At 50.7% G+C, this 21,961-nt stretch overlaps 1 protein-coding gene across 1 annotated transcript in view; it reads right to left on the bottom strand.

The window, feature by feature from the left end:
• Positions 1-3,215: 3,215 nt before the first annotated feature.
• The window catches only part of RECQL4 (RecQ like helicase 4), a gene marked incomplete at its 5' end in the record, with an annotated part of 87,525 nt that continues 68,779 nt past the window's right edge, over positions 3,216-21,961 (bottom strand). Inside the window, 5 exon segments of the mRNA XM_077474750.1 lie at positions 3,216-3,438; positions 6,381-6,489; positions 8,032-8,185; positions 19,091-19,277; positions 19,726-19,898. Of these exon segments, the coding sequence (XP_077330876.1) occupies positions 3,317-3,438; positions 6,381-6,489; positions 8,032-8,185; positions 19,091-19,277; positions 19,726-19,898 (745 nt within the window). The 3' untranslated portion in view covers positions 3,216-3,316.

The raw sequence follows: 21,961 nt of genomic DNA, 5'->3' as shown, positions 1-21,961 counted from the left end.
TTGTCTGATCTCCCTGCAGCAGAGGACAGAGGACCGGTCAGCAGTATTGTCTGTGATCTCCCTGCAGCAGAGGACAGGGGACCGGTCACCAGTATTGTCTGTGATCTCCCTGCAGCAGAGGACAGAGGACCGGTCACCAGTATTGTCTGATCTCCCCGCAGCAGAGGACAGAGGACCGGTCACCAGTATTGTCTGTGATCTCCCTGCAGCAGAGGACAGAGGACCGGTCACCAGTATTGTCTGATCTCCCCGCAGCAGAGGACAGAGGACCGGTCACCAGTATTGTCTGTGATCTCCCCGCAGCAGAGGACAGAGGACCGGTCACCAGTATTGTCTGTGATCTCCCTCTCCTCGTGTCTTGTTCTGTATTGTGTCTCTGGGTGAAGGCGGCCATCTTGGTAGAGGGAGGGGATTGCTTCGTCATATCAGAGTTGCCCCCCTTATGACTGGAGGGGTAATGACAGAGGTGAGGGAAGAACAGATACACAGATTGGATGGAGCGGAGAGATCCTGGCACTGCAGGTCTTCAGGTACGTCTTCCTCTCCAGGAAGAACAGCGAGCGGCACAGAAGTGACGTCACCGAATCTCCTGAGGTCATTAGAGGCAGCAGTGCCTTAGGTGATCTCACACTGCAGATCCCGAGTGCCGAGGAGCCGGAAGGGAATGTTTCTTCCTCTAGGAAATCTTTACGTTACAATTCTGTATTAGAATAAAGATTATCCAAATCCTGATACTTAGAAGTATGGTGAAAGATTTCCTGGCCACACCTCTCTAGGGGGTCACGGGGCGCACTTACTTGTGCTCTTCTGTGACCCAGAGGATAGCGGGCTGAAGTCACAGAGCCAAATAATGTCGGGATCCACCCGGCACGCCACTGAGAACCTGAGCCAGGTGGTCCCACCCCCTTATGAGCCAGACAGTCCTGTCCTCTCCCGAGCATGGTGCTCCAGTCTCTGATAAGAGAGGACAAGAATTGAGCGATCAGCATTCATGCGAGCAAAGGCAATGCGATGAGCAGTCATGTGATCAGAGGCCATGCGACCAAAGGCAATGTGATTAGCAGTTATGCGATCAGAGGTCATGTGATTGCTCAGCACTCGCCTTTAATCGAGGTCATGTGAGCAAAGGCCATGTGATCAGAGGTCATGTGATCAGAGGTCATGCGACCGCTCAGGTCTCGGGCTTAGAGCCGGCGGGGGCCACCTGCAGCCATACATGTAAATAGTAAGATTTATTCTCTTTGCATTCCAGCAGTTCACCATAAGGAGTGAGACGTGCCGACCTCAGAGGGGTTCCCCTCACTTCCGGGGTGCCGGGACACACTGAACTCTAGATACAGAATAAACAGAACATATTGGGGGGCTCAGATTTCTCTCCATCCAGTCCCGGTCTCTCTCTGCTGCAGACCCCTCCCTACCCCCACTATGAAATAAGGAGCATTAGACCCACCGGCTCATCTCTCCTATCAGCATGCATCTCACCTGACTGGCTCCTGGTGCTGCTTCTTCTGTGAGCTCTGCTGTATGGTGGGCTGGGAAAGGTCTGTCTATGTGTAAATGACGTATTAATAATTACAGAGCTGAGCGAGAGAAATGAGGACTGAAGCTGCCCGACCCCGGGCCGAGGCAAATCTAGATCTGAGATTCAAAGGAATATTTTATGAAGGAAGAGGGCGGAATATTCGGAGAGAGAACATTTCTGCTGGAGGAAGATCGATCGATCTGAGGAGGCGGTGCCAAATTATTCCTGACAGGTCACAATGTATAGCAATGGTAACATTCATCATTAAAGCCGTGATTGGGGCAATCGTTTTGTAAATTATGATGGGCCTGCAGGAGGATCAGGCTGCAGCACTCGCCTTTAATCCAGAGCTGCCCCCCCCTCAGTACTTCTTTATCACCACAAGATGCCCAGAGTCAGGCTGGAGGACAGAGGGCACCGATTGCCGAGTGTCATGGCTCCGCCTCCTTAAAGGTCAACACCACAGCACTCTACGATCACACGGTGATGTCACCACATGTCCCTCATCAAGAGATCTAAACAATAAAGTTAAAGGATAAGTTCACCTTTCATAACACGTTACCGCCGTATTCAGGGTGTAACATGCAACTTAATCAGCGTCTCCGCAACTCACCCCCCTGCGACAGCTTTTCCCCACATCCACCCCCACCCAGCCGGGTCATTCATTCACAGAGTTCTACGAATTCGAGAACTACCACCAACCACTGTAACTCTCAATGACCTATAGAGGGCGCTGGGTGGGGGTGAGCGGCAGAGGTAAAGGGCTGAGCCTGGAATTGGACATCCCAGATAAGGCAGGCAGGAGAGATCACTCACTGGTACTATGGTGAGGTGACCGCTCTGTGTGGGCAGTCCTCCATGTATCCCAGGAAGAAGAGGACGTCTGAGCAGCGATGGCTCCGCCCTAGAGGAAGCGTTTGGGATCTCTCAGTGGTATTTGGAGGGACAGGTCCACTTATGTACCGGGTATTGTAGAACGCCGCCCCTCCTCCATTACAGCACAGCGTTGCTAAACCTGCTTACAGAAGGAAAGCACTACTTCTGATTGGCTGTGCCTACAATGTGATTGGCTCTTTATAGGAGCAGGTGGGTCCAATCACAAAGCTGGAGACACACAACCGGCGGGGTAAATAGGAATCTGCTCTCCTGTGTTTGATGCCCTCAAGGATTCCGGCTGATTGCACAAGGGTAGGCTCTATTAAGGGATTCACCAAAACCACCAATCACAGTTCTCATTGTCCCAAGAAGAAGCTCTGAGGATGAACAGAACCGCACTGAAAGGTGAGGAGCTCCTTAAGGTGGAACTCCAGCTTCAACCTCCAGCTCTGGATGGAGAGGGGGGATAACGAAGAACCTCTGCCAGGTGTTGATTGTTGTCCAGGTCCCGTCTGGGGAAATGTGCCGTCACTTCCCGTCTTGTAGGTTGATAGTTGGTGAGGTTGAGTAAAGACACCAGTCCATCCTGTCCCACCTGTGTGTGTTTATGTGAATACCACTTCCCATATCCCTGTAGATTGTATTCATTAAAATGCCCCTCAGAGAGGTTTTTCCTTTAAACGATCACCACTCCCGCCGACACCGCTAATTGTGGAAAGAACCTCCTCCCACTTCATTCAGTGACTATGGGGGTTATTTACTAAAAGGAAAATCCACTTTGCACGGCACGGAAAATAAAAAACAACATTCCACCGGCTTCTTCTAAAAAAAGTTTAATTTTATTAAATATTAATCTTACAAATATACAGCCGGGTTCTGATCTGTCACATTGAGGCACCGCCTGCCGACCTCCACGTCTCACCGCAGCCGGATTATTTCCTCTTTACAGATCTGCATTACTTTGTTGAAGTCCAAGTGGAGGTATTTGCGCCAGAAGCGCCGATCCCGCCCGTAAATCTGCGCCGGGTAACATGGACTTCCTGTGGAGCAAACAAACTGCATGTTAGGAAATTGGATCTTCCACAATCCCCTCCCCCCATGATGTGGGGTCAGACACCCTTCAAGATGGTGAGAAGGGGTGTGGCGGGTGGTGAGACGAAGGGGCGGTGGTGTGGCGAGATGAAGGGGTGGAGGTGTGGTGAGATGAAGGGGTGGCGGTGTGGTGGGTGACGAGATGAAGGGGTGGCGGGTGGTCAGATGAAGGGGTGGCGGGTGGTCAGATGAAGGGGTGGCAGGTGGTCAGATGAAGGGGTGGCAGGTGGTCAGATGAAGGGGTGGCAGGTGGTCAGATGAAGGGATGGCGGTGTGGTGTGATGAAGGGGTGGCGGTGTGGTGGGTGACGAGATGAAGGGGTGGCGGGTGGTCAGATGAAGGGGTGGCGGGTGGTCAGATGAAGGGGTGGCAGGTGGTCAGATGAAGGGGTGGCGGGTGGTCAGATGAAGGGGTGGCGGGTGGTCAGATGAAGGGGTGGCGGGTGGTCAGATGAAGGGGTGGCAGGTGGTCAGATGAAGGGGTGGCAGGTGGTCAGATGAAGGGGTGGCGGGTGGTCAGATGAAGGGGTGGCGGGTGGTCAGATGAAGGGGTGGTGGTGTGGAGGTGTGGCGAGATGAAGGGGTGGTGTGTGGTGAGATGAAGGGGTGGCGGGTGGTCAGATGAAGGGGTGGCAGGTGGTCAGATGAAGGGGTGGCAGGTGGTCAGATGAAGGGGTGGCGGGTGGTCAGATGAAGGGGTGGCGGGTGGTCAGATGAAGGGGTGGTGGTGTGGAGGTGTGGCGAGATGAAGGGGTGGTGTGTGGTGAGATGAAGGGGTGGCGGTGTGGTGAGATGAAGAGGTGGCGGTGTGGTGAGATGAAGAGGTGGCGGTGTGGTGAGATGAAGAGGTGGTGGGTGGTGAGATGAAGAGGTGGTGTGTGGTGAGATGAAGAGGTGGTGGGTGGTGAGATGAAGAGGTGGTGGGTGGTGTGATGAAGAGGTGGTGGGTGGTGAGATGAAGAGGTGGTGGGTGGCGAGATGAAGGGGTGGCGGGTGGGGTGGAGGTGTGGTGGGTGGTGAGATGAAGGGGTGGTGGGTGGCGAGATGAAGGGGTGGTGGTGTGGTGGGTGGCGAGATGAAGGGGTGGTGGGTGGTGAGATGAAGGGGTGGAGGTGTGGCGGGTGGTGAGATGAAGGGGTGGTGGGTGGTGAGATGAAGGGGTGGAGGTGTGGTGGGTGGTGAGATGAAGGGGTGGCGGTGTGGTGGGTGGCGAGATGAAGGGGTGGTGGGTGGTGAGATGAAGGGGTGGAGGTGTGGCGGGTGGTGAGATGAAGGGGTGGTGGGTGGTGAGATGAAGGGGTGGAGGTGTGGCGGGTGGTGAGATGAAGGCGTGGCGGGTGGTGAGATGAAGGGGTGGTGGGTGGTGAGATGAAGGGGTGGAGGTGTGGTGGGTGGTGAGATGAAGGGGTGGTGGTGTGGTGGGTGGCGAGATGAAGGGGTGGTGGGTGGTGAGATGAAGGGGTGGAGGTGTGGCGGGTGGTGAGATGAAGGGGTGGTGGGTGGTGAGATGAAGGGGTGGAGGTGTGGTGGGTGGTGAGATGAAGGGGTGGTGGTGTGGTGGGTGGCGAGATGAAGGGGTGGTGGGTGGTGAGATGAAGGGGTGGAGGTGTGGCGGGTGGTGAGATGAAGGGGTGGCGGGTGGCGAGATGAAGGGGTGGCGGGTGGCGAGATGAAGGGGTGGCGGGTGGCGAGATGAAGGGGTGGCGGGTGGCGAGATGAAGGGGTGGCGGGTGGCGAGATGAAGGGGTGGAGGTGTGGCGGGTGGTGAGATGAAGGGGTGGTGGGTGGTGAGATGAAGGGGTGGAGGTGTGGCAGGTGGTGAGATGAAGGGGTGGTGGGTGGTGAGATGAAGGGGTGGAGGTGTGGCGGGTGGTGAGATGAAGGCGTGGCGGGTGGTGAGATGAAGGGGTGGTGGGTGGTGAGATGAAGGGGTGGCGGTGTGGTGGGTGGTGAGATGAAGGGGTGGTGTGTGGTGAGATGAAGGGGTGGCGGTGTGGTGGGTGGCGAGATGAAGGGGTGGTGTGTGGTGAGATGAAGGGGTGGCGGTGTGGTGAGATGAAGAGGTGGTGTGTGGTGAGATGAAGGGGTGGCGGTGTGGTGAGATGAAGAGGTGGTGTGTGGTGAGATGAAGAGGTGGTGGGTGGTGAGATGAAGAGGTGGTGTGTGGTGAGATGAAGAGGTGGTGGGTGGTGAGATGAAGGGGTGGTGGGTGGCGAGATGAAGGGGTGGTGGGTGGCGAGGTGAAGAGGTGGTGTGTGGTGAGATGAAGAGGTGGTGGGTGGCGAGATGAAGAGGTGGCGAGATGAAGGGGTGGCGGGTGGCGAGATGAAGGGGTGGCGGGTGGCGAGATGAAGGGGTGGCGGGTGGCGAGATGAAGGGGTGGCGGTGTGGTGGGTGGCGAGATGAAGGGGTGGTGGGTGGCGAGGTGAAGAGGTGGTGTGTGGTGAGATGAAGAGGTGGTGGGTGGCGAGATGAAGAGGTGGCGAGATGAAGGGGTGGCGGGTGGCGAGATGAAGGGGTGGCGGGTGGCGAGATGAAGGGGTGGCGGGTGGCGAGATGAAGGGGTGGCGGTGTGGTGGGTGGCGAGATGAAGGGGTGGTGGGTGACAAGATGAAGGGGTGGTGGGATGAAGGGGTGGCGGGTGGGAGGAGGGGCTGGTACAAGAGGCACATCCAATGGCAGGGGGTAAATGCCCCCACCCCCACCTCTTCCCCATCTGGGGGCGTGTCTTACGTCTGAATGCCCATAGAAGTGAACCCCAGATCTCCACCTTTTATAGGCCCCCAGAGACCCGCCGTCACCCCTCCAGCACTGGCCAGTTTTCGGGGTGTCCATGGGAGAAGAGAAGAGCTTCTGGGCTTTTCTATCCTCATTACAAAGTGAAATCTTACCAATCCCATGAAAGATCCGGGCGAGGGCGCGGCCAGAGAAACGCTCGTCCTGGTGAATGGAGAGGAAATGACGAACGTCACCAGACAACTGAGCCAACCAATCGGCAGCCTGCAAAGAGAAGATACAAGATCAGAGACAGGAGGATAGAGGGAGAGGAGTGTGGTGAGGATACTGTCCGCTCCCCCCCATCCAACCCGACTGTCCGCCCACACCACCCCCCCCTCCAACCCGACTGTCCGCCCACACCACCCCCCCATCCAACCCGACTGTCCGCCCACACCACCCCCCCATCCAACCCGACTGTCCGCCCACACCACCCCCCCCTCCAACCCGACTGTCCGCCCACACCACCCCCCCCTCCAACCCGACTGTCCGCCCACACCACCCCCCCCTCCAACCCGACTGTCCGCCCACACTACCCCCCCATCCAACCCGACTGTCCGCCCACACCACCCCCCCATCCAACCCGACTGTCCGCCCACACCACCCCCCCATCCAACCCGACTGTCCGCCCACACCCCCCCCCCCATCCAACCCGACTGTCCGCCCACACCCCCCCCCATCCAACCCGACTGTCCGCCCACACCCCCCCCCATCCAACCCGACTGTCCGCCCCCACCACCCCCCCATCCAACCCGACTGTCCGCCCACACCACCCCCCCATCCAACCCGACTGTCCGCCCACACCACCCCCCCATCCAACCAGACTGTCCGCCCACACCACCACCCCATCCAACCCGACTGTCCGCCCACACCACCACCCCATCCAACCCGACTGTCCGCCCACACCACCACCCCATCCAACCCGACTGTCCGCCCACACCACCCCCCCATCCAACCCGACTGTCCGCCCACACCACCCCCCCATCCAACCCGACTGTCCGCCCACACCACCCCCCCATCCAACCCGACTGTCCGCCCACACTACCCCCCCATCCAACCCGACTGTCCGCCCACACTACCCCCCCATCCAACCCGACTGTCCGCCCACACCACCCCCCCATCCAACCCGACTGTCCGCCCACACCACCCCCCCATCCAACCCGACTGTCCGCCCACACCACCCCCCCATCCAACCCGACTGTCCGCCCACACCACCCCCCCATCCAACCCGACTGTCCGCCCACACCACCCCCCCATCCAACCCGACTGTCCGCCCACACTACCCCCCCATCCAACCCGACTGTCCGCCCACACCACCCCCCCATCCAACCCGACTGTCCGCCCACACCACCCCCCCATCCAACCCGACTGTCCGCCCACACCACCCCCCCATCCAACCCGACTGTCCGCCCACACCACCCCCCCATCCAACCCGACTGTCCGCCCACACCACCCCCCCATCCAACCAGACTGTCCGCCCACACCACCACCCCATCCAACCCGATTGTCCGCCCACACCACCCCCCCATCCAACCCGACTGTCCGCCCACACCACCCCCCCATCCAACCCGACTGTCCGCCCACACCACCCCCCCATCCAACCAGACTGTCCGCCCACACCACCCCCCCATCCAACCCGACTGTCCGCCCACACCACCCCCCCATCCAACCCGACTGTCCGCCCACACCACCCCCCCATCCAACCAGACTGTCCGCCCACACCACCCCCCATCCAACCTGATTGTCCGCCCACAGCGTGCAGGTTACCTTTGCTTTGCTCAGCTCTTCCTCGTCATTGTCCAGTTCTTCATCATGCAGAGGATTTCGCCCCTCAAAATAATCCAGAATGTGAGCCTTCAGCTGAGCGCTGCGCTCCAGATTGATTCGCTCTGCGCAGCCCGCACTGCTCCTGTACGTCACGCTGTATCAAATGACAACATGGAGGAAATGTGTTACCGTCACGGAATAGGTGCTCTGCGATAAACAGGAAAAATAACCCTGGAGCTCATTGGGGGACACAGGAAGTCCCAATCATGTGGTTTATACTGCCACCTACAGGAGGATTAGACACTGGGAAACAAAAAAAACTGAAGGCCAGCCCCTCCTACAAACCCCTCCCACTCCCAGCATGCCTCAGTTTTGTAGTAAAGCAGTACCAAGATCAGAAAGAAATTGGTGGAACCCATGTCCCTCGATGGACTTCAAGATACGGATTTTACATACATTGCACCCACACCGATACTGGTGCCGATACAAAAAAAAAAACAATCGGTCCCTTTAGACTCGCCCAGTTTTCAATGCGATTTCAAAGCCCCATCCAGTGCGATTTTGTTCAGCGGCTCAGGTGCGATTCCCATGCGAATTGTAGTGTATGAGATTAGAAATCGCACCTGAACCAGACAAATGGCACAGGACTCTTTCAAAATTCGCTCTGCGGCCCACAACATATGAACAGGCTGTAAGGACGCACATGAAAACTGATATACAGCTCGCTGCAAGTGAAATCTGTGCGTTTTTCCCATCGGTTTTCATGCATGTATAGTGTGAATGAGCCCTACGAAAAACAGTAAAACAGTCACATGACACTAAAAAAAAAAAAAAAAAAAAAAAAAAAAAATAGAGCTGCACGATTCCGGCTAAAAATGAGAATCACAATTTTTTTGCTTAGAATAAAAAGATCACGTGACGTAAAATCTTTCACATTATACAAAAAATAAATAAAAAAAACACTAACTTTACTGGTTAGTTTTTTATTTTTTATTTATTAAAGTGGAGTTGCCCCCCAAAAAATAAAACTACTTAAAATTCTTTAAAAAAATCAAAAAAAAATAATTGGCAAAAAAAAAAAAACCACCATTTAATTCTCTAGTGTCTACAAAAAAAAAAAAAAAAAAAAAGTATTATATATATATATATATATATATATATATATATATATATATATATATATATATATATATATATATATATATATATATATATATATATATATATATATATATATATGGGTTCCAAGTCATTTTCTATAGAAAAAAAAAAATAGGATTTTTAGAACCGCTTACCTGTCTGTGTCCCCAGATGTACGCCAAGAAAACAGGATTTTTATAACGGCTTACCAGTAAAATGCTTTTCTTTTTAGTACATCAGGGGACACAGAGCCATAGTAGTTACTATGTGGGTTATAGGGCCACAGATAGTTGATGGACACTGGCACACCCCTAAGTCATGTACTCCCCTATATAACCCCTCCCGCCTCCCTATACACCTCCCACTACTGGGAGTCCTCAGTTTTGTAGCCAAGCAATACAAGTGTATACCAAGAAGGGAGGGACCTCTGTGTCCCCTGATGTACATCAAAGAAAAGGATTTTACTGGTAAGCCGTTATAAAAATCCTGTTTTCTTGGCGTACATCTGGGGACACAGAGCCATAGTAATTACTATGTGGGATGTCCCATAGCAATGGCAACTGAAGGGAGGGGGGAGACACAAAAGTAAGGCACCATGAGATCAGAGGACTTATACTGCAGCCTGCAGCACACTGCGCCCAAAGGCGATATCCTCATGACCCTTTACATCTACCTGATAGAATCTGGTAAATGTCTGGACCGAAGACCAGGTTGCAGCCTTACAGATCCAAGCCATGGAGGCCTGGTGATTCACCGCCCAATAAGCACTAACAGCCCTGGTGGAGTGCGCTTCAATATGAAAAAGGAGGAATTTTCCCTGTTTAAACCTTAAGCCTGAACAATCACTTGATGAATCCATTTAGAAATGGTGGATTTTGACTCTGCCGGTCCTCTTTTAGGACCATCTGGCAACACAAACAAAACATCTGTTCTATGAATGTGAGCGGTCACTTTCAATAGACCTTGACCGCCCTCACCACATCAAGAGAATGTAGTGACCTCTCTTCCACAGAAACGAGGTTCTGGAAAAAAATGAAGGCAGAACAATAACCTGGTTTAAATGAAAACCGGATACTACCTTAGGTAGGAATTCAGGATGAATAAACCAATATGGCTCTTTACAAGAAAGAGCAGCCCACTCTGATATTCTTATTGCAGAAGATATGGAAACCAAGAAAATAATCCCCCCCCCCCCGTCAAGAGGACCAAGGACCCTTATTGGCTGTAAGCCGACAGGACTAAAATTAAGTCCCAAGGGTTCAGGGGTAACCAAACCCGGGAGGATTAATCCACGTTACCCCCTGAAAAAAAAGTTACGAACCAAAGAGAGTGAAGCAAGTGGTCATTGAAAAAAGGCCGACATCTGGCCTTTGATAGTACTCAAGGCCAACTTCACTCCAAATCCTATCTGTAGGAATTCAAGTATCCTACATAGGACATATTTCCTGGGGTGCCGACCCCTGGATTCACACCAGGAGACATATGCCTTCCATATTCTATAGTATAGGACTCTGGAGACCAGCTTCCCAGGATTAACCAAGTAGAAACTCCTGAAGCTAACAGCCCACAATCTTTCAGAATGTGGGTCCCAATAGCCTTCAAAATTCTTCATTTTAGTGTTTGTAAGGTATGATGGAATACCGGACCTTGGGAGAGAAGGTCTGGCCATAGTGGTAGGGTCCAAGGGTCCCCTACAGCCATCTTTACGATCTCGGCAAACCAAGATCTCCTGGGCCACAAGAATCACCTCCTTCCATTCTTGCTTGATCCTGCAAAGAAGGAGCGGAAGCAGCAGGACAGGAGGAAACGCAGATCAGGGAAAAACTGATCCCATGGAAAGACCAAGGCCATCGGTATCCCATCGGATCCCTTGTCCTTGACACAAAGTTGTCGATCTTGTTGTTGAAGCAGGACGCAAACAGATCCACATCCGGAATTCCCCATCTTTGACATACTGACAGAAAGATGTCGGGGTGAAAGGACCACTCCTGGGAACAATTGTTGGCGACTCAAGTAGTCGGCCTGTCAATTCTCTATCCCTGGAATAAAAAATTGCTGATAGGCAAGGAATGTTGTTTTCTGGCCAAGATAGAATATGATTCACCTCTTTCTGGGCCGCATGACTTCTTGTGCCCCCTTGGTGATTGATATAGGCCACAGCTGTGGCATTGTAAGATTGGATCCCGACAGGACAATTCCATAGTCTGGGCGTCCAGGCCTCGAGGGCCAGGCGTACTGCCCGAATCTCTAGAATATTGATGGGAAAGGTCATCTCCGATTTGGACCATTTCCTTTGGACAGACGCTTCTTCCAGGACTGCTCCTCAGCCCAGAAGGCTGGCATCTGTTAGCACCTTCCAGGTAACTGGTAGAAAGGATTTTTCCCTTTTGAAGATTCCTGGATATCAACCACCAATTGAGGCTCAGAAGCACATCCAGGGATAAATGCATTGGAAAGTCCAGAGCTTGGACCCTTTTGTTCCAAGTTATCAGGATACGGTTTTGCAGCAGTCTTGAATGAAACTTCGCATAAGGAATGATTCTGCTTTGTTTTGACCAACTGAATCAGTTCCCTTATGGAACTGATCCTTTCCCGGAGCAAAAAACACTATCTTCCGAGCTGTATCTATGATCAGCCTCAAGTACTACAATCTCCTTAATGGTTTTAAGGGGGGTTTCTCCAGGTTGAGAATCCAACCTAGGTATTCTAGGTAGCTGACTGCAGAGAGCAAAGTTTGGTTTAAGCGGGCTACCGATTGATTCATTAAGAGAAGAGCGTCTAAAAGTAGGCTAGTACTGTTATATCTTGAGCCCTTAACCTGGCCAAAGGTGGAGCCGGGACCTTTGTAAACACTCGAGGTGCAGTAGTGAGACCAAAAGGCAGAGCTACAAACGGCAAATGAAAATTTTCTACATCAAATCGTAGAAATTTCTGGTGAGCGGGGAAAATCGGTACATGGAGATAAGCATCCTTGATGTCGATTGACGCCAGAAGTTCTCCCCCTTTTAGGATGGAGACTACGGATCGGATTGACTCCATGCGAAAAGAACGGATATTCAAAAACAGGTTTAGATCTTTGATACCTAAAATGGGTCCGAAATCCATGTTTGGTTTTGGAACCCTGAACAGGTAGGTTTGAATAAAACTCTAAATATTGCTTCTTCCAAGGGGACCATTGATATCACTCTTTGAGACAAGAGATGATCCAAGCTAGAGAGAGAGAGACAACTTTTTCACTGGATCTCTGGGAACGTTTGATCTGAGAAAACGAGGAAATGGGAACTCTAGTTTGTAGCCTACAGAAATTGAGGAAGCCACCCATCTGTCCTGACATTGTTCCTGCCAGACCCCTGAAAGCTATAGAAGCCTCCCCCCCCACTCGACCGAGCGGGGGCGCCCCTTCGTAAGGAGGCTTTAATATTCTGTTTAGTGGGTTTCCTCCCCCAGGTCCTCCTTTAACCCTGAGACTGACCCTGAGGTTTACCTCCTGAACCTGCCCAGAGACTGATGCCCCTGGCACTGGAGAAGAAACACGTTTAAAAGAAAAAAAGCTTCTCAACCGGTAAAAGCGAACTTTTTCCCCATTAGAAATTCTTTGGCTATACTTATCCAGATCGTCCCCAAATAACCGTTCACCATAAAAAAAAGGGAAAACTAGCCAAGAGCTTTTTGCATGGAGCTTCAGCTGACCAATTTTTCAACCATAGGATTCTACGCACATGTACCAGCCCTAGCATGAGCCGTCAGGACTGGAGAATAGAATCTTTCATAGCGTCTACTGTAAAACATAACGCCTCTGATATACCAGCCAAATCCTGGGCCTGCTGATCAGGAAAAACTTTGAGTACCTCTATAAACTGATCCTATAAAGGACTAAGATGCTCCGATTGTTGCCAGCGCTGACTGAACCTGCGAGCGAAATACAGTTTTTTTTTTTTGTTTTTAAAAATGAACTCCAACTTCTTATCTGTTGGATCCTTTAGCACAGGTTTATGTGAGAGCTCCCACTCAGAATACATAAAAGCTTCCTTGGCCAAGAGTGGATAGGAAAAAAAACATGAATCAGATTGGGGAGGCTTTAGTGAACCCAAACTAGATGTGGGCTCATCGACTGACTCCGCTACTGGCAGTAAAAATGTGGAGCGGAGCAATTCAGTGAGAGATTGTACCCGAGACTTCCGTATTCGGTTCTTCGGAAGAGGAGACATCAGCCTCTTCCTGGTCCTTTGGAAGAAATTCATCATCTCTTGCTCTATTGTTCCTCAGCAAGAGGGTCCTGAGCAATGGACGGGGACCCGCTGTGCTTAATCCCGCTCTGGGATGTGATTAAGCATCAATCTTTTGCTTCAAACTTAAAATGGTTGAAGAAGAAAAAAAACCTCCTTAGTAATATACACAGGGGCTGCAGTGGTAAGAGCAGCTGCAACACTTGCCCCTTTTTTTTTTTTTTAAGTTGTTTTTATTGAATTTCAAAGGTAAACAAAGAACAAAACATAACAGCCTATTGGGCATACCCCGGCTGGTCACTACTATACAACTACCGAGAGAAAAAAAAAACAACAAAACATACATCTGCAATGCATGTATGCCTAACAAGACCACTATACGCTCCACCACCTATGCGGAGCAAACCTACAATTTCTCCCGTACCCTACAACTTCCTTTGATTGTTCATGGGATGAATTGTACAATACACTTTCATATGCTTACCCCCCCCCCCCCCCACAGAGTAGTGACCGGAGAGCCCAGGGATGTTAATACATCAGGGATACACTTGCCCCTTCTGATGGCTCAATCTGACCAGCCATATTACTCTCAGGTGAAGATGTCATCTTTACCGGGATGGATCTAGGCTTCCGTGTGACTGAAGTCCTTCTAGAGCCCTTTTTTTTTTAGGCGTTTTTCACCCCCCTTATGACCATAGCCCGATGCACAAAGCAGAGGTACTCCCAGAAGGAACGCATCCACTGCTGGGGCAATAGTCCAGCTCTGTCACTGCTATTAATGCTCAGCTTTATGCAATAGTAAATGTGTCAAAGGAATGCCAGTGTCACCAAGTCTTATATGCAAACAGCTTTACCTTTGCTCGTGTCCCTCCGCAGCTTGCAACAACACACACGGTGCCTTTTAAAAACATACCTTCCCGCGCTGGACGTTAGAGAACACCAAACGCTGCGCTAAGCCGCGCCCCACCACGTCACCTACGGCCCTTCTCCTCTTTTAAAAATAGCTTTTTTCCGCGTGAGTGCGGGCTCCTGATCCTATGGGATCAAGGGAGGGAAGCTGAAATGGCGAAGGGGGGTCTGGAAGCCGCCGAGCAGTGTGCCGTTTTTCAGCACCGAAGAGGGGAAGAAAACCAGTACAGGGGGGGGGGGGGGGGGGGGGGCGTCTGGTGGGGAGAGAGAACCCCCCCCCCAGACTTACTGGAGGAAGAAACATCTGCAGCTTTCAAGACACAGCGTGGGCTCTCTGAGAAGCATGAGACGGTGAGTGCTCAATACAGCGCCCCAAGTGGTGACACATAGGCATGACAGCATTCACTAAATCAAAAAGGAGACATTCATAAGAAAACTTTAAAAATGTCTTAGAAAAAAACTCCACTTACCTTTCCCGCAGCAGGGTTTTCTGTGGTAAACCAACAGACCCAATTTTCACCATTCACGGTGGGCTCCTTTAAACCTTCAGATGCTGAGGACCCTCGGGGGAACCCACAATCCTGGACCTGTAATAGCAACTTCGCCAGTAAAAAACTTTATGGCCTTAATACTAAAAAGTACTGGATCCCAGGGTCCAGCTCTCTAAAAGAGAAGCGTTACAGGTAAGACCTAATTTCTTCGGATACTTGGCCTGGGTACCATTCAATTCGGCCCAAAAAAAAAAAGACACCGATTGGATCCGGCTGCATAGCTAGCCCCAGTAAGGATTGCTCCAGTGAAGCTCAGCACATCTTTACTCGTGACCAACACCTTAGACCCAGGGAGTAAAAAAAACTGGGAGGTACGCCCAGTAGTGGGAGGAGTTATATAGGGAGTGCACTTTTTAATTTAGGGCTTGCCAGTGTCCATCACCTGAAGGTGGCGTATAACCCACATAGTAACTACTATGGCTTTGTGTCCCATGATGTACGATAAGAAATCTTATTTTCTGCACCCATTGAGGGACTCAGGAGGACTGAAACCTTCAGTGAAGGAAACACAAGAACTGGGGGGATGGTCTGCAGTCAACTGGAGGAATTTGCTTTTATCAGGGGAGGTAGAAACATCCACCCGATAGAACTCAAAGAACGGGCGAATGAAGACCAGGCGGCTGCTTTACAAACCTGGAAAAACGGGCCTGATGCTGAAAATCCGGAGAGGTACCGATGGAACCCTAATGGAGTGAGCCCAGAAAGGGGGAACCCAGGAGGCTAGGCCCTTAGAGATGGCTCCAATAAGAACACCGGTCACTTCTGCTGAGCCCATACAGGGTGACATAAATGGGATCAGTCCTCCAGAAAGAAGCAATAGGTATAGATACTGTAAGCTCACACATTCTGGGCCCCATCCAACAATGGAGGAACATTTATTTTAGGGGAATGGAGGTGGACAGAGGAACAACGTCCTGATTAAGGGGGAAATTGGAGACTATACTTTTTGTATAGGACAAATCTGCTGGCTCAGAGATTTTACTAGCTGAGGTGATGACCACAAGTGGTCAAGCTTGCAAGTCAGAGCAAAGGGGAAGGTTTCCGATTGGATCACACAGGGGCTTCTGAAGAGCCAAAAGAACCAGATTAAATATCAGAGTTATAGGGGCTGGATGGGGGGGGGTTATAGGGCCTGGACTGAGGAAAGCATTGTGATCCCCTGCACATAGGTGGTAATCAGACAGTGGGAAGCCAATGGACTCTGAAGTAGAATGGAAAGTGCAGAGATATGCCGCTAGATCAGGGTTAGGGAACCTCGGCTCTCCAGCTGTTTTGAAACTACAAATCCCATCATGCCTCTGGGAGTCATGCCTGTGATTGTCAGGGTCTTGCAATGTCTCATGGGACTTGTAGTTTCAAAACAGCTGTAGAGCCCACATTCCCTACCCCTGCGCTAGATTGTGCCAAGAGTCACATATTAGTCCAGTCCCGATTAGAGGAAAGAGGTTCTGTCCTACAGATAAACTCCTATGGGTGTCTTTCATTGAATGTGGAAGGCATATTTTACATGGTGTGAATGTGCCGCAAGCATTACAGGCATCACAGACTCCCTGATACTTAGAAATTGGGGTTCACAATCTCAAGCCTGGAGAGTGTGAATTTTTTTTCCAGGGAAGAACTCTATGGATTGGGAAGGGTCCAGAAACAGGCCCTAGATAAGTCAAGTGATGAGCTGGAATCAGCGATGATTTCTGAAGGTTCCGGATCCAAGCGAATCTCTGCAACGCCTGGATAGTTAAAAGGCATGTTGTCCTCCATAAGCCTCACTGACCGTTTATGTAACTGGACATTGTCTCTTGTAACCCACAACAGGCATATCCTGAAAGTCCAATAGAGCCACACTGGAGACAGGAAGTTGGTGAATACGAGATGCAGAAGAGAGGATGAATGGAAAGGCCAGTTCTGGAAGTGCAGAGGCCCTGCAGAAAAATGCAGAAGGCACCGGAGAGCCAAAAAGGAAGTATGCCCCCCGAGACCAGAACGTCTGCCTGGTGAAGACCAGTAAAACCCTTGAAACTACTCTGCAGCAGAGACTGAGGCTATGACCGCTTGGTCCAGCAGTCAAGAGAGAGAGCAACTTGCTGATCTCAAGCAGGCAGACGGGATGCAGAAATGCATCATATCCAGGTGGCTGCAAAAGTCAACAAGTGTCCTTCCACTTTGATATTGTAGCTTTGGAGAGCCAGATCTTGCAGCAGGCTAGGGATTCTTCATTGGGGGAGCCGTAGAGTGATAGCCGAGAGGGACATGAAGCAGAAGGAAGGCTTCCTCCATAACCTGGGGGCATTTTTTATTTAGAGTACTGCAGCAGATAACAAAAGCATTAGCTCCATACACCATGTGTCTACCATGTCTCTTCCAAGTCGCTGCAAGATACATTTCCAAACCCCCCCCCCCACAAAAAGATATCCACGGAGGGGTAAAGCATTACATATAGAAACCACATTGACCATCATCAGTCTGTGTACTGCGGCATCAACAGGCCACCCAAACGTGGTGAGGGGATTCTGTTAAATTTGTATAGTAAGGCCTGAGATTGGCCAAAGTAACCTGAAGGTTTAATACTACAAGAGTCCATCAATGGATGAGAATAAACAAGATGCCAGAAAGAAGTGGAAATCTCTGTAAGCCCCCGTACACACGGGTCGGAGATTCCGACAACCAAATCCATCGGATTTTGTCCGAAACTGTTGCATACACACGGTTGGACAAAGTTGTCGGAAAATCCGATCGTTCAGAACGTGATGACGTTATTTCGTTACGACGGGACTACGTTCAGGCTAGTAGCCAATAGCTTTGGTGTAGGAATTTGATCTGAGCATGCGTGGCACGTTGTCCGATCGAAATTCTCTACACATGATCGGAGTATGTCAGCAAGTTGGATATGCCAGCAAGTTGGAAAATTTGGTCCGACGGATATTCGGACGGAATCAGTCCGATGCAGACCACACACAGTCGGATTATCCGACAACACGGTCCGATAGGACACATTCCGACGGATTCTCCGACACGAGGGCTTAGAGAAACGAAGCACTAAAAATCGACATGTGACAGCGAACTCCTCACTGGCTGACCATACAGATCAATGAAGGCTGCCCAAGAAAAATAGAAATTAAAGATACTGGAGTCACCATGGAAATTCATGTTATCGGAGATCCGGGGGAAAATTGCAGCCACTGAACCCAATCCAGATCCACAGCTCAGCCATAGCACCCCCCCCCCCCCCAGGATGGTTCTGGGATCCGGTATATCTGCTGGGAGATGGGGGACACCAGAGCCCCACAGTCAGACATCGCTCACAGACTGAAGTCTGCAAAGAGATCAACAACATAAAAGAGGCCAATTAGTTAAATCTACCTTCTAGGGAAAATGGCCGCTGCCCACTATTTCTAGATCTGGACTGTAGAGATGAGAGCAGTTTGGTGCTCAGATTGGCCCTATGGAGAGAAGTTTTCCCTCCAATGTCCTGTCCATAAATCTCCCCTATTCCAGTAACAGTCTGTGACAGTGGGGTCACTTTGGACACAGAGTGAATAAAAGAAACCCCCGATATGGTCTGTGATAGCCATATTCAAGGCTGTATATACATTGTATATAGATTGGATGTATACTGTATATGGGGGTTAAGTATCATTGCTGTGAGGAATTAAGTTGTTTTGCATTTCTATTGTTCATTTAAGTCTGTCCTTGTGTGTATTGTAAAGTGCCAGACAGACTGGCTGCCAACCCTTTGTGAAAAGATGTGTATTGGGTGGGATCGTTTGAAGCCTAGCAGACGTCAGGATGAGGTGTTGAGTCTTGGGATGTGTGGGTGGAGCTGGGCCCTTGTTCATGTTAAAGCATGTGCCTTGAATTGTGTATAAAGTGACAATGTTTCTCAATAATAAAGTCATTCCTACTACAGAAGAGACAGAGTGCGTCTCGTCTTCTTCCAGAGGGGTCGGCTCCTATAGGAAAGGGTCGTTTAGCTGTGGATATTGGTAGTGAGTGGATGTGTGTCTAGGAGAGGGAACATCGTAAACGGCGTTAACCCCCTTTATATTAGGGGTGCCGTTACACAGTCATCCTCCATAATCCAGAGATCGAGATGAAGACCTGGAACATAGCAAGATACGATCGGACGGCTTCATCAGACGTGGTGAGGCAATTGTCTCTGTCCACAGCTTTCACTATGTGACCGTCACCTGCCCAGATATCGTAGAACCTAAACCTGGCACATAATGGACCACAAACCTCTGGAAGACCCGGTAACATGACTTCAGCTGCCTCAGAGCCGTCGCCTCTCGTGAAGAAACTTTGTGATGGAGAAAGTCACAGACGTCCTCCAATTCCTCATCTGTCAGATCTCCATAAGAACGAAAGTGAAAGGACAGAGCGCTGAACTCAGCAAGGATACCGCTGCGGCCCGTACCCCGAAAACCTGAAAAAGAGAGCGATGGCGGCTGCGTTATACAACAATAACCAGTGACATCACCCACAACAGGACCCATCAAATAAAATCGCTGTGATGAAGACAAATCCTTTACAGAGCCTCTAATAAGTATAAAATAAACGGGGATATGTCCCAATAAAAGGTGAAGAGAAGGAAAAACCACCACCATGGAAAGCCCCCTTAGATGTCACCAAAACAAATTTCCCCCTATTTAAAGATTATTTTCCCTTTTCTGGTGACAACACAACATTTAGGATTTCCCTTCTAATGAAAGCAACATCTGAGACAACCCCCCCCAGTTTGGCTTTTGGCACACTTTTTATAGAGGAGCCCCAGTCAAGGTGACCGTCCACCAGTAATCAGTAATCCTTCTGCCGGCCAAATCACAATATTGGTCAAATGGGCTTTATGCATGCGCCCCCCTCATACACATTACCTCCGGAGGAAGACGACTTCCACTGCAGGTCACGGAGAGCCCTCTTCACTGGATTCACTTCCCAGCCCATGGAATCCGCCACATCCACCACATTGAACTCCACAGAACTGGCGTGTGTGTGATCAATACCAGAGAGACGTTCCCAAGCCAGAGCCACGGCCACAGGAGGGCAGCTGAGGAGAAGATATATACATTCACCTATACAAAACACGGAGGGTTCATACTATATACACACACACAGCCCTATAGGAGAAGATATATACATTCACCTATACAAAACACGGAGAGTTCATACTATATACACACACACAGCCCTATAGGAGAAGATATATACATTCACCTATACAAACACGGAGGGTTCATACTATATACACACACACACACACACACACACACAGCCCTATAGGAGAAGATGTATACATTCACCTATACAAACACGGAGGGTTCATACTATATACACACACACACACCTATAGGAGAAGATATACAGTAAATGTATAATAGTGTGACTGTGGGGAGACATTAGAGTGTAAGCTCCTCTGGTGCCCAGACTTTGGGTCTTTTGTGAAGCACCTTTTGAATATATTTCTTTGGGGAACACATGGTTTATGGGGGAGGGGACTGGTTGACTCCTTGCTGAATTTATGGCATTTTCTTCTAATAGTCCAGTTTTTGCATATGGAGGGGGCGCAGTGAATAAGGGGTTAATAATTGTCCAAGCCACGGTTTCCGAGATGGTAAAATTGGCACCTCCATAGAAGGGTCGATTTCATTGATTGCAGGTATGTTTTTGTTTATGAGCGGTGTAGGTGATTTTAGGACATTTGGACACGATAAGATCTCCATTTAACAATGATTGTATGAATGAGGTATTCATAGAATTGTTTTGAGGGTATAGGATATGTCTGTTGGAGCTCTAGGACCGCTTTCAGTGTTCGCCCTTGGTAAGGTTGAGCTATGTATTGTAATCCAGCTTTCTGCCAATCTCTAAACCCGTCCAAGGTCAGCAATTCCCTACATTGAGAGATGGGCCATAATGGAGTGCAGGACGGAAAGCCTGTGATGTGGAGTGTTGTCTTATGCCGCGCACACGCGATTGAATTGTCCGGCGGACTAGCTCTGCCGGACCACAGTACGACAGACAATTCGATCGTGTGTGGGCTCCAGCGGACTTTTTCATCGTAAAGTCCGGCGGACTTAGAAAGTAGTTTTGACTCAAAATTTGTCCGCCGGACTTGGCTTTCAGCGGACAATCCATTCGTCAGTGTGCTAGTCCGGCGGACTGGGAATGACGCATGCTCTGAAGGAAGCTATTGGCTACTGAACTTCCCTTTTCTAGTCCCGTCGTACGCGCTGTACGTCATCGCGTTAGAAATCGCTGGACTTTCGGAGCGTCAGTGTGTGGCCAAGTCTGTTCGTTATAAAGTCCGGGGGATTGTTTGCCAGACCAATTCCACCGGACAATTCGATCGTGTGTACACGGCATTAGTGCGTTTAGAGGAAGTACGGTTGGTAAGCCCGAAATCCAATGTGGGAAGCCTCCCTCCAAATGCGTTAAAGCGGAGGTCCACCCTAAAATGGACCTTCCGCTCATCGGATTCCTCCCCCCCTCCGGCGCCACGATTGGCACCTTTCAGGGGGGAGGGGGGTGCAGTTACCTGGATAATTCAGGTAACTGCACCCACTTCCGGGCTAGCTCTCTGCGGAAAGGGGCGTAGATTACGCCCCTTTCCGCAAGTGCCCGCCCCCTTCCGCAAGTGCCCCGCTGCCTGCTGGGAAACACACAGATCCCAGAGGCAGCGGGGACCGTCCTCATTGCGCAGCGCGGCTCGCGCAGTAGGGAACCGGGAAATGAAGCCGAAAGGCTCCATTTCCTGATTCCCATACCCAAGATGGCGGCGGCAGCACTCGAGTGTCGATCTAGAGATCGGCTTCGGGTGCCGACATCGCGGGCGCGCTGGGCGGGTAAGTGTCATTATTGTAAAAGTCAGCAGCTGCAGTATTTGTAGCTGCTGACTTTAAAAAAAAAAAAAAAAAACGCGGAGTCCCGGCGGACTCCCGCTTTAAGGCCGAATGAACCGACTCCTCTGGGATGAGCATATTTCTAATGGAGTCCGAAGGGTCAGTGACCCCCAGCCCCCCCAAATTGTTGAATCTGCGAAGCTAGGAAGTATGCTCTGGAATGTGAGATGGCTAAACCCCCTTGATCATTTCCCGCCTGTAGAGTTGACCTTCC

This window comes from Lithobates pipiens, unplaced genomic scaffold (assembly GCF_037356315.1).
Source record: "Lithobates pipiens isolate NorthernLeopardFrog02 unplaced genomic scaffold, aLitPip1_a1.2 Scaffold_126, whole genome shotgun sequence".
Taxonomy (NCBI): domain Eukaryota; kingdom Metazoa; phylum Chordata; class Amphibia; order Anura; family Ranidae; genus Lithobates; species Lithobates pipiens.
Note: the sequence above shows the minus strand (reverse complement) of the source record. Positions and strands in the feature narration are given on the sequence as shown.